General features: G+C 45.5%; 1 protein-coding gene across 10 annotated transcripts in view; it reads right to left on the reverse strand.

Moving 5' to 3' along the window:
- The window catches only part of Palld (palladin, cytoskeletal associated protein), a 391,277-nt gene that overhangs the window by 31,142 nt on the left and 347,445 nt on the right, over positions 1–12,690 (reverse strand). For 9 of the 10 annotated variants that reach the window (NM_001293772.2, XM_011242242.3, XM_006509503.3 and 6 more), the window contains one exon: positions 6,999–7,673. The exons of the other annotated variant lie outside the window; for it this stretch is intronic. In NM_001293772.2, the coding sequence (NP_001280701.1) occupies positions 6,999–7,673 (675 nt within the window). The remainder of the gene's footprint in view (positions 1–6,998; positions 7,674–12,690) is intronic. 10 annotated transcript variants of the gene reach the window in all.

Raw genomic sequence — 12,690 nt, forward strand, 5'->3', positions numbered from 1 at the left:
CACCTCTGTCAAGAACACACGAGCCACACCATCTGAAATCAGGTGACGTGTAAAAAGCCAAGCCCGGGACTAAGTAACTATCACACAGTTTTGGAAGAAAGCTTTGTGCTGACTTTGCCACAGCCTGGGAAACAGAAGAGCCAGCTTTGGAAGACAAGACTGAGGGCAGTCAAACGCGTGTACGTGGACTGTGCGTGCAGTGTGGTTTCCTGCTGTTACACAGCCGAGCAGCAGGGCCTAGACGTACTACCCTGGATGAGCAGTCTCTGCTGACAGAAGGAGCCTGTGTGGTGCGGGCCTACTACGCTATGAGCTGTGCTCTCAGCACAAATAAGAACCAAAGGGGTAGGAAGGCAAATGTCAAGAACAGAAGAGACCATCTAAATGACAGCAACGGAGAGCTGGTGTTTAGAGACTGTTGCAATTGTCTGGGACAGGTAACACCTGTCTTTACTAGAGAGCAGGTCCTGGAACTTGGCAAACAAGTGTGCTTGACTTAGGATAACTGCTCTGGAATATTTCACAGAGAGGTCATTTATCTTTGTGTGGTCTCTGTCTTTCAAGTATTTATCATTTCAATAGTATAAGATAAGACATCCCCCCCCCAAAAAAAAAACCCTTTCCAATTCTCCATTATTTTTAACAACTCAATTCCATAATGACAACAATTTATCAGTAGTATGTAGTGGGCATCTTATGCCTGAAGTTCAAGCACTTAGGAGGCAGGGGCAGGAGGCTCACCAATTCCACAGCAGTCTAGGCTATATATCCAGACCCTGTCTCAAAAAACCCCAATGAACCAAGCAAGACAAACAGCAGTGGAAGGAAATGGACATAATTTCTTGTTTCCTCCTAGTCTCAAGACATTTTTCTTTGCTTACAGAATTGAAGGAACTCACATGGTCTCAGTTTTGAACACTCTCACTCTAATAAGAGTCCACAGTCAAAAGATCAGCGTAGCCAATTCTACAAACATTTACAGAGCGTTGGCCACGCATCATGATAGTTTAATCCACCAGTGCAAATTCTTTTAATTCTAGGGGGAAAAAAAAACCCAAAATAAAACATTTGCTTTGTAAGGTAAACAATTGCATTCCTTGGTGACATCATGAAGTCCTACACATTAGACATTTCATGTATAAAGATGAAGAAAAGCAGCTTTGTCTTTCATAGCCTTGCCTCTGCCTTACACAAGACTGCAAAGACAACTGAGTCCCACACAGGCCTAGCCTTCATCACAAACACCGACTGATGATCAAGTTGGGGGAATTGATTACGGAGCAAACCGTATGATGTTCTGTGAGCCATTCAAACAGAAGGGAACCAGGAAAGGACAGTGGCTGAATGACCTCAGAGGACCCTGCAAGAGTTACCTAACACAGGCACAGGAAGAAGGGACACGGACAAGTGCCAGTCATTAAAGATGTTAAGAAACTCTGCCTGAGTAATGGTTTAAGAGCAAGAACCTTTCTTTTACCACTTAAGTGCGTCAAGGGTTGGGCTAGTCACCTCACAACTACGTGTCTAGGTTTCTTCTTCTGTGGAGTGTAAGATGTAGGTGTTTACAAAACGTAGGTCATCGAAGAGGGGTGCATACCTGGCCTAGTGAGAGAGGTTGCCACAAAGCATCCATTGTGAAAGTAAATCACGAGAAGAGATAGGCCAAGAGACCGGGCTGGATGAGAAGGGTTTTAAAAGACCAGAAGTTTTCTAGAATGGGCACATAACCCCAATTACTGGCTTTTCAGAGCTCCATTCTGCTCTAGGTGCTGGGATGCAGTAAAGATGGAAATAATGTCACACTGCTCAGAAAATCCTAGTCTACAGTGGAGATGACTGAGACAAGAAAGAAAAAGATCCAAGGAAAGGGCATCCCATGCGGTTGTAAGTGCCATGTCCTGTCAGGTATATAGATAGATGGCCTATATGAGAGACGTCAGGTGACTTAATAGCTGACAGTGTAAAGGACACCTGTGTGCAGACCTGTAGAGATCTGGGTAGGCAGTGCACAATCTCCATGGTCAGAATGAATGGCAGCAGACAGCCAGTGTGAACCACCAGGGAAGAGAGAGCAACAACATCATCTCTCATACCTAATTTTAATTTAGAACCATTAAAAAGTGGTGTGTGGTGGGCAGAGCTACTCAAAGGAATACTTCAGAAAATATTTTAGAAAAACAAGTTAAAAAATGCAGGTGGGGTTTAGAGTAACATGCAAGGCTGGCCTTAGAAATCAAAATGGAGCACTTGAGAAGAGAGACAAGGGACAAGGGATGTGGCCTCGTTTCTAGGGCAAAACGTTTGAAGACTGTTCTGCAGTTGAAAGTGGCAGGGTTGGGTTTGCATCCTCATGTGGACCTGCCTTTAACAATGGAAGAAGAGCTGGCTCACTAGGAAGTAAGGTAGCTGTTGACAAAGGGGTGTTCTCCTTTCAGAGTTGTAGAATTCAAAAATAATGTCTATTCAAAGTAAACTGCACTCAAAGCAGACCTCATCACAAAACTCCATGCGCAGAAGCAAACCTGAGCCAGTAAACAACTTGGAACAGGCCTCCCGCTCTGCTTCAGTGTCTACACTGAGTCCAACAGTGCAAAGAACCCGACAGAGCAGTTTACCCTGGCTTTGACCGAAAGTCACTTGCTATGTTAAATAATGTCCATGTGTTTGGGGCAAAAGCATTTAGAGCATCGATAGACGCACCCAAGGGTAAAACCTTCCAGGTCAGGCCCTCCCCTAGATCCCGCCTCCAGGTCGGTTCCTGCGGACAGGGCAGAAACAGTGCTGCAGAGCACAGCAGCTGGAGCTCCGGCCTGCCTTGCCGACCACCTTAGTCGCTTTACAAAAGTTGAGCGGCCGGAGGGAGACTCAGTTCCACAACCATTTCAGGGCTTGAAATCACAGGCATTCTGGGATCTGTCCTATATTCAAGGGCACCATACATTCAAGAATATGTAAAAGGTAGCATTTTTAAAAATCAGTTCTATTTTTATATTGAATTTTAATGCTATGCTAAAATGGCTAAAGTCCAAAATATTGAGTACCAGCAGCTCTTATTTAAAAGACTGCAGTTAACGACTTGATAATACTGAATTCTCTTCCCACTGTGCTCTGAGAGGAGTGAATTGAGGAGGGTCTACACACAGCTCTTCACTGCATATGTGTTGTGTAGTGTTGTCCTGCACTTAGCCTGAATGAGCTACCCCTGGTCAGACACATGTTCATAGAATGATCACCTGTACAGCCCCTGGAGGTCTTTGCCTACAGAGCTACTGGGAAACACAGGCCCAAGAGATGGTACATCTTTCTGTGAATGCCTAATAACAGGACCCCGGGGGATGCTTCCAATTCCTTCAGTGGGAAATGTCAAGGCACCAACCTATCTGTCTCAGGAAGACAGGAATAACAAGATGTCTACCAAGTCTGATGCCCCTTATGTCTGCTGGGTTCTCTATCTACCGCTCATGGTTTAACCAATGGCTTGATTTGAAAAATAAGTTAAAATGCTCCACAGAGCTAACATTTAATTGTAAACCAGAGTCTGTCACAATCAAACATCTCCCAAAGATCAAGAGAGCTTCTGTAACTATTTTCTTCAATCTGGAAACCCAGGGATTAGACTTCCAGGAAGGTCAGCGGAGGTAAAAATGCACTCTAGGCTGCTCACAGCAAACCCTCTTTGCTCAGGCTTATTCCAGGGGCTGGGAAATCCTCTCACTGCATGCAGAAGTACGAGTGTTCCCCCTGCCTGTTTCCTTTAAGCCAGGGGAAACAGAGGGCACTGGAAAGTTTGTAAAGAGCTGAGTGCTAAAAGGATAAATGCTCTCAGTCCAGCCACACAAAAGGTCTGCAGGCACTAGCTCTTATTTCTGACAAACCAGGGGTATAGTTCCAGCCAAAGCTCTACTCGAATAAGAGGGGAAACTGAGAAACTGAGAGATAGCATATACTGAATAGGGCGGCACATGCTGTAATCTCAGCTCTTGGGAGCAGGAAGAGCAGGAGTTTAAGAGGAGCCTCAGTAACATAGCGAGTTTGAGGCCAGGGTAGGCTCCATGAGAGCTTGCCTCAAAAAAGCCAGAGACAGGGCTGTGGGGTAGAGAGGAGACATAGGGACAGAGACAGGGGTAGGGAGGATGAAGGAGAAAGATTGGGAGAGAAAGAGGGGGTAATGACTGATTCATTGCAATGGGCTTGGGATTACTTAAGGGGCAGATGTTTGAAGACAGTGGGATTCTGTCTCAAAGACACTGGAACACGGTGGCTATGCCTCACACCTTAGGAGAACAGAGTCTGATACTGAGGATGAGCAAAAGCCAGTGTGTCCATCTGATCCTAGGGAATGGAAGTGACCTGACCCAACCCCCCAGACTTGGCCCTGACATACACAGGCCTGCTAGAGACTGAAATGGCCACAGCATGCCAGAGGAGACCATGCTACCCAAGACTCTTCTATCAGACCTCAAGAATGGCTTCTTCAAGTGAGGGCAAATTCCTTCAAGACCAGAGGGGCAGACACAGCACAGCCATGGCTTCCCGGGCTGTCACAGATCCGAGCCCTAGTCTGCCACTACTATTGGGTGGCATAGAGCTTAGCAAGTCCTTGGTACAGTTTCCATTGGCATAAATCAGTGTGGCTTCTCCATTCATTTAAAAAAAATGTTAGAAATGTCTAGACTCTGTTGTGGTAATAATAAATAAATTAATTAAAGACTAATTGTGACACACACAGCTGGTGATAACGCACAAGCGCTCCTGTTACAGGATGCAAGCCCTCAGAAGGGGCATCCTTGGAAGCACTTCCAGCCCAGGCTCAGAAGGGACCATTGTCACTGACACAATGATTAAGGGCATGGCCACACAGTGCATGCGAAAGGTGACTCGGATTAAGTTCTCTATGAGCAGTACTAGGCCTCTTTATAACAGATGATGCTTCATTTCTACCAGCAAAATAAAGGCTCAAACCAAAAAACTGGAAAAGAGTTTTTCCTCAGGCAAGCTCTCTGACTCAACTTTCAACAGAAGCCCCGTTATCATTTCATTACTATAGGAATCTGCTTTTTGATTTACGCACTCATTTTGACTCTACTATTTCCAGTTGGGATTTGAGAAGAAGCCAGATTTCAAACATGGAATTCATGTAATTGACATTTAGAAAGTTCGAGACAAAACAAGTCACTGACACTCCCCGGTTAAGGCTCGCTAGCTACAGTAGAAGTTGTGTTCATTGTAACCTAACTATATCCCAACTATGGGAAGCTTTAAACTAAGAGTAAAAATAAATTCTGTTTTTCACTCCTATTTTGTCTCTGGGCATCTGGCTAACTCTGCAGGATGATTTCAGTAGGAAGAATAAAGGCACAGGTTATAGCCTGCTAGCTACTAACATTTACTCTTTAAAATTTTGATTTTACCTTTTTGTTTATTTATTTATTGAGGTACCTGTATATTAAGATGCTCACATAAAGGTCAGTGGGCAACCTGTGAGAGTCGGTTATCTTTTTTATTATGTGGATTCCTGGGCAGAATTCAGGCCCTCATCTAAGCCCCCTATCTCCTCTGTACCACTCAGCACCAGGGTCTCATGGATCCCAGGCTGGCCTCATGGGTGATGTCTAAAGGAAGATGACCTTAAACTGATGTTCTCTTTGTGTCTATATCTGAATGGAAGGATTACATGAGTGCTAGAGACTGCACTCAGGACCGTGTGCACACTAAGTAAGCCCTCTGCCAACAGACCTATACCCCAAACCTGCACTTCCTCGTTTTTGAAATATGCTGTGAAAGATGTGCCAACTTAGCCTTTACAAACCTTGTCCACACCTGCGTGGTGTCTGTTTAGAAGGTTTTTACTGTGCTTTTGTAAATAACTTGTCTTTAACAATTTTAAAGGATTTTAAAGGGGGAGGAGGCCGGAGAGATGGCTCAGTGGTTAAGAGCATTGACTGCTCTTCCAGAGGTCCTGAGTTCAATTGCCAGCAACCACATGATGGTGGCTCACAACCATCTGTAATGGGATCTGATGCCCTCTTCCATGTGTCTGAAAACAGCTACAGTGTACTCATATAAATTATATATATATATATATATATGTATATATATATGTATATATATATATATATTTTTTTTAAAGAATTATAAGGTTGTCCATCTGAGGTTAGGAGCTGTGGAACTGTTTGGGAAGGATGAGGAGGTGTGTCCTAGTTGAAGGAGGTGTGTCACTGGGGGTGGGCTTTGAGGCTTTAAAAGCCCACAGCAGGTCCAGACTCTTTCCCTCTCTGCTTCCTGCTTGTAGATCAGAGGGAGCACCCTCACCATGCCTGCCTGCATGGACATGGATGCTAACATTCTGGAAATGTGGCCCAGATCACGTTCTTCCTTTTGGTAAACTGGTCATGGTGTTTTGTCACAGCAATAGAAAAGTAACTAAGGTAGTCATGCATAGTTTCCCTTTCTAGGTAGATGTATTTAAAGGATTGTTTCTTAATTGTGCGTAGTTTTTCCAAAACACTAAGTATATACTCAACCAAAACCCATCTAGTATAACACCAAGCTGAACCAGGGTTTCGTTTGGTGGTGAGTGTATGGGCTTTGGAGCCAGACAGACATTCTATCTCAGTTTAGTGACTGTGTGGAGTCACATTATGTTAGTGGGACGAGGATATCTCTTTAAAGGGTATCCAGGGAAACAATGTGATCTGAATAAATGCTGTATAAATGGCGGTGAAGGCCACCTTTATGGAAAGGACCTCGGAGAGTTTGCTGATGAGAATTTTAAGCAGCTGCCTTCAGAAGAGACAGCAGCTTGTTAATGGTAATGGAGTGCCACTGGCTGCTGGTGTGACATCTGAAGGGTGGTGTGGTGTAAAAGGTGGGATGTCAGATTTCACTAGGAACTTCAGGGTGTGCAGGTTAGCGGGTGTGCTGTAATGGGGGCGGGAGAGGGGCTATGCGCAAGAGCAGCCAGCCCCTGTATGCCGGAGATGCTAAGTGTCACTCACGCGGGGGTGACTCCCTTGGGCAGCCCCAGGGCGTTGACAGCGACAGGCGGTGGCTGAGAGGGCAGCAGGGCGCTGAGGAAGGCTGCGGGCGTCTGGCTGGGGCCGAAGCGGGCGGGCGAGGCGCAGTGTGAGGTGGAGCTAGGTAGCGGTGGCGGCGGCGGTGGCAGTGGGAACACGTCGGGCACCGGGTAGGCTGCAGAGGGGCTGAAGACCGGAGGTGGCGGCGGTGGCGGCGAGGGCGAGGACGGGCCCCACATGGCCTCGGGTTCCACGAAGGGCGGCCCGGGCGCGCGGCCGAAGGGCCTGGGCGTGGGGGACAATGGTGACGGCAAGCTGGAGGAGCTGGGGCTGGAGGTTGGCGTGGGCAGCCCCGATGCGGGACCCAGGTTCTGCGCCGCGATGAACTGCTTAGGGCGCGCGTAGTTGAAGGAGCCGGAGGACTGCATGGCGGTAGCGCGGGAGGCCAGAGCGCTCATGGGCTCCGAGGGCACCGGCGACGCACAGGCCGCGAGCTCCGGAAAGGCTGGTGGCGGTGGGGGGAAGGGCGGCGACGGGGGCGCGCTGCTGCCGCTGCTGCTGCTGTTGCAAGGGACACCTGGGGGCGCTGGGGGCCAGGCGCAGGCCTCCTGTTCCAGGCGCACTTGGTTCTGCAGCTGCTGAAGCTTCAGAGGATCCCTGGGGACACAGAGAGAAAAGTGACAACTTTAGAGAAGGGGCACATCCCAGGTGGAGAGAAGCACGCATACACAGAGTTTCTCATGGGAGCCTGACCACAGTTGGACCTGAGATCTGGCAAGTCATCCTAGTGAAAGGACTTGGCTGATTCGCTCTGGACAAAGCAAGGAATGGAACGACCACAGCTCATTTCAACTGCATGGAAGGGGCTGCAGGAATGGCTCAGCGTTCTGAGCTGAGAGCAAATTCTGCTCTTGATGAGGACCAGGGTTGGTTCCCAGACCAGTGGCTCCCAATGCCTGCAACCAGTTCCAGGGGATCAGCCGCCCTCTTCTGGCCTCTGAAGGTACTGCACTCACCTGCAACAACCCCCTCCCCACCCCAGAACAGAAATTGAACTCCATGTAAGATGAGCCAGACCAGCTTGCCGATTATGATGAAGCTGTTGTCTGATTTCAAAAAACTATGTTGTAACAGAACCAGAGAAAGCATTAAGGAAAAAAGTTGGAGATGAGTTCCCAAGCCATTTGTAGACAATTTTGGGGGAGGAAAATTTTCATCAGAACAAGAAAGCTAAAATTAAAAACAAAAGCACTTTAAGTTATTTTTATAGATCTCAGTTAATCTGCTTTTCCTCCTTCACTGCTGTCAATACTCCTAATACGACAAGCTGAGTTTTCTCCCTTAAAACTGTATGCAAAGGAGTGTTGTCTTTATGATGGAGGGAAAGCTGAGGCAGGAGGATCAAAGAAGATATGAGGGCATCCTCTGCTACAGAGCAAGAACCTGTCTCAAAAAGCAAAACACACTGGGCGTGGTACATACTCATACCTGTAATGCCAGGAAAAGATCAAATATTCAAAGTTACCTTTAGCTATGGTGAGATTTATTTTCATGGATGTATAGGTGGTTTTGCCTGCACCTATACCTGTGTACCTTCTGTGTGCTAAGCTGTCTCTCCAGTTGTATTTTTTTTAATACAACTCACCAAGCGGTTAGAACTCCATTCTTTCACTTAAAAGTTTTCTTGTTTAGATTAATTGTGCATCTACTTTGTTTTGTTTAGTCAGGTCAGCAAAGCAGCCAATGGCTGGCCAAAGGAACTTCAGAAGAAGCTGGCTCTGAACAAGCAGATCAAGGGGGTACAGTTCCACAAGAAGGCACTTTTGCACTCAGTTTTAAACATTGAAAAAAAATGGGGCGAGGTAGGAGTAGGTGGCTCACGGATAAATACTGTGCTGTGACAACTATGAGCATTAGCATTCAGACCCCCAGAACCCATGCTGAAATTGGGCACACCTATAATCACAGCACGAAAAAGGCAGGGCCAGGGGGTGCACAAGGCAAGAAAGAAGACTAGGCAGGGGAAATGAGCCCGGAGCTCAGCTAAATGCCTTGCCCCAACATTTAAGGTGGAGAGCAAGAAGAGACCAGACATCGACCCCTAGTCTACACATACACACATACATTCCACATACATACACACATTGGATCTTGCGCGCGTGCGCACGCATGCACACACACACACACACACACACACACACACACGCAAGAAAATGCCAAAGGGCTTTTGTTTGTTTGTTTGTTTTCATCCTCAGGCATTTAATTTTCAAAGACGAAGATTCGATAAACTCAAAGCAAGAACAAGAATAAAACAGACGAAGAAGCTGAAGGTTTGTCATCAGGTGCCATTAGCTGTAGAGACATCACACATTCTGATGTCCTCCCGAGCCTTTGATAATTAGCCACACTTTCATCCACTAAAGGCAAAGTATTTTCTCAATAACTGAAAGCAACAGAGAGAGGAGGGCTCTCGATTCCTAATCTGTGCAAGGCATCAAAGATTTTTAGTAACAAAGGGCTTTGTGGGATCCTACTGAACTTAATTTGAGTCTTTTAAAAAGCAGCCCAATGAGCCTCGCCACTCCCATGGAATTCCAGATGTCTGTGTGGTTTGGTAGGCTGTCTTGCACATGTGCTCCCACTTCATGTGTTTAGGACGGGACTAGGAATAGACCTTGTAAAAGCCACCCACCAGCTTCAGAAAGCCACTACCCAGAACTCTTTTGCCCATTTCCTCAAAGCCTGTTCCACATCCTCACCTTCTATAGCTCCTCGGGCTTCCAAGCTGTGGGATACTCTCCCACACTCTCTGGCTGACATTGCACCTGGTGACTTTCATTAAAGGCACTGTTCCCCGACTCTGTCGGCCCCGGCAAGAGAGTCACAGATGTGTCTGAAGATAATTTAAGTGTGGCCTGCATCAGCAAAAAAGCTGGGTGGCGCTGGGCTGTCCTGGAGGCCACAGGCCTTCTGTCAAGGACAAGGGAATGACTTCCTAGAACCACCTCCACTGCTTCTGACTCTCTTCATAGAACCGATCTTGCTCAAGAAAGGACTGGGTAATTTCTTTCTGTTTTCTGACTGTGAACACAAAGTGACCAGCTGCCCCCCACCCCTGTCATTAATTTTCTGTCACAATAGGCAATTTGGAAAAAAAAAAGATATTTTTAAAGAGGAAGAATTACAACAATTGCTAACTCAAAACGGCCTGGGAGCTGCCAAGGCACTCTTTATGGAAGTTGATTTTCACAGATACAAGTAGGCAAAGAGAAGCAGAGATACCAGAAAGCTAAATCTGCCCTCTACAAATTACTCATAAGCTATTTGTCATTCAGAAAGAAAGAAGAAAAAAGGCTCATCTGGTTTCCCCACTCCTTTATCCTGTTGGCTTTCCTCTGCAGAAGAAGCGACAACAAACCTTTTTGGAAATCCTGCTTAAGCACGGAAACCAGGCTATAAGCTTCTAAAAAGCCTTAGTCACCAGCAGGACTCCAATGCCATAGTGCTCAAATCTTTGGTTATACACAAATGAGCCAACAGATTCTCCCAGCTTCTTTTTTCTCCTCTCCTCACCACACCCCCAATTCAAAAACTCTAAGAACTTCCCCACTGTAAACACACCCTAAGGTTCTCAGAGGTTCAACACTTCAGGAAATAAAACCACCCAGAGTTTCTGTTAAACACTGTCATGGTCCATTTACAAATGGGAGAAGTTGGACAAGCTGCGCCAGGTTAGAGTGGGTTCAGAATCTGTGTCTGCGCTTTAATTCATTCACGACACCTGGCGTGCCGGCACAGAAGAACCTTGACCTTCAATGTAGTTAAAAGTATATATGTCTGGGGTCACGTTTCCCTCCCAATGCCTTTCTTCTCACTTTATGCCATTAGAATCATTGAGTTTTGATAGTCAATGTGGATTTGATGTGAGAGGCTGGCTCACAAAATCTTGCCCTAGGTCTTTCTTTCCCAGTACTCCGTAATAAAGATGTTTGCAAAAAGATGTGCAACTCGTACTCCACACCATTCTGTTCTCTGGAGAGGTGATGCCCATGCTCAAGATAAGTGATAAGAAAAAGAAACTTCTGGGAGAGAACTTTTATGTAAATTGGAAAATTCCAGCCTGTGCCCTGGGAACAGTGTCTGGGTAGTGAGAATCTGTCCCCGTTCATACTGAGAAAGATGGAGTATTCATAATGGCTAGGAGAAAGCCTTTAGACCACAGGGGTGGAAACCATGTGTGATTTAAGAATAAATAATGTTTCTTACACATTTTCTTTCACTTTTGATTGCATAACCCAGAGGTCATTGCAAGACAAAGAACCACTGAGCATCATTCTTAGAGCTGTAAGCTCCTCTGCTCCTGCTAGGTGTGAACACTGTGAATGTAAGGAGTGTGGTGTCCATCCTCCCTTGACATCCAGCCAGGGACTGCAGCAGATGTCCATCACCGTCACGGATGACAATGGACATTTCTGGCTTCAGCTCCTCTGAGCTCATGAGGCACAAGGAAGAGGGTCTTGGACTGGAGTGGAGAATTTTTGCCAATTTTACAGGAAAGACAAAGTTTTGAATCAGAGCCCTGAGTATTCCCAAAATTTACTCATTTTCCCCCTCTGATGGAAATCAGGTCAGGATCCGAGGTGAGAGAGGTGAATATATTAATTCTGAATAAGTAATTCTACATAGTATTATTTACATAACATGTATTACCAAATATTATAACTAGATGCAATATAAAACCACGGAGGCCTCTATTCAGTTTCGATTAAAATTCTTCTGTAACTTCTCAATGCTAGTGTCTCACTAATCATCCTTTTGTTTAAATTACAGATTCCCCAGTCTATGGCTTTCTATCATGGGTATCCTCCCTGAGAGCTATACCCACAGCAGCTCGGTTTCCATAGCACTGCCTCATCATTGCTGAGTGTAAAAGGTACAAAAATCGCAATCTTGGGAAACTTCATTTACACAATTAATATGTAAGTCACAAATACAACCACATATATGTATGAAAATTCTATAATGAAACCCATCAGTTTGTATGTTAACTTACAAATAATTTAACTTACAAATAAATTTCACAAAGAACAAGAAAAATAATAAGCCAAACGAGATCATATTACTTGGCCTTAAGGGGGTTATGAGTTTGAAGATAATTATGAATTTAAATACATTTTCCTAAGAAGGGGAGAAAGAATAGGGATAAAGACATGGGCTTTGTACAACATACCACACATAAGAGAATGGTAAAATGAAGTTAAAAATGACCTCTTCTTGGGAATGAGTATGTGTGTTTAACGTGTTTGCCAAACAGCATTTGTAGAGACTACAATGACCCATTCTTTGATCTTTAATTCATTCTGAGATTTTTGTAAATTTTGTTGACTCCAGACAGGGCCAGAGCTGAGCACAGTTAACTTACACAGGATGGCTCAAGGGAGAAGTGGCCTGGCCGAGCTCAGCACACAGCTTGAGTTACTTTTAGAGTTTTCTCCCTTGTACTTAAAATAAGAAGCACGTTTGGCTTCACAGCATAAAGACAGTAGCCTTGTGTCTCAATTCATAACGTTCATCTCTATTTAAAGTCATTCACTGATATGAGAGGGGTGGGGTGGGGAGCGCAATTACTGCCCAATTCACAATCCTCTTGGGCACTTCTGGGAAACTCTAAGCA

The sequence above is a fragment of the Mus musculus genome, chromosome 8, assembly GCF_000001635.26.
Source record: "Mus musculus strain C57BL/6J chromosome 8, GRCm38.p6 C57BL/6J".
In the NCBI taxonomy this organism is placed as follows: Eukaryota; Metazoa; Chordata; class Mammalia; order Rodentia; family Muridae; genus Mus; species Mus musculus.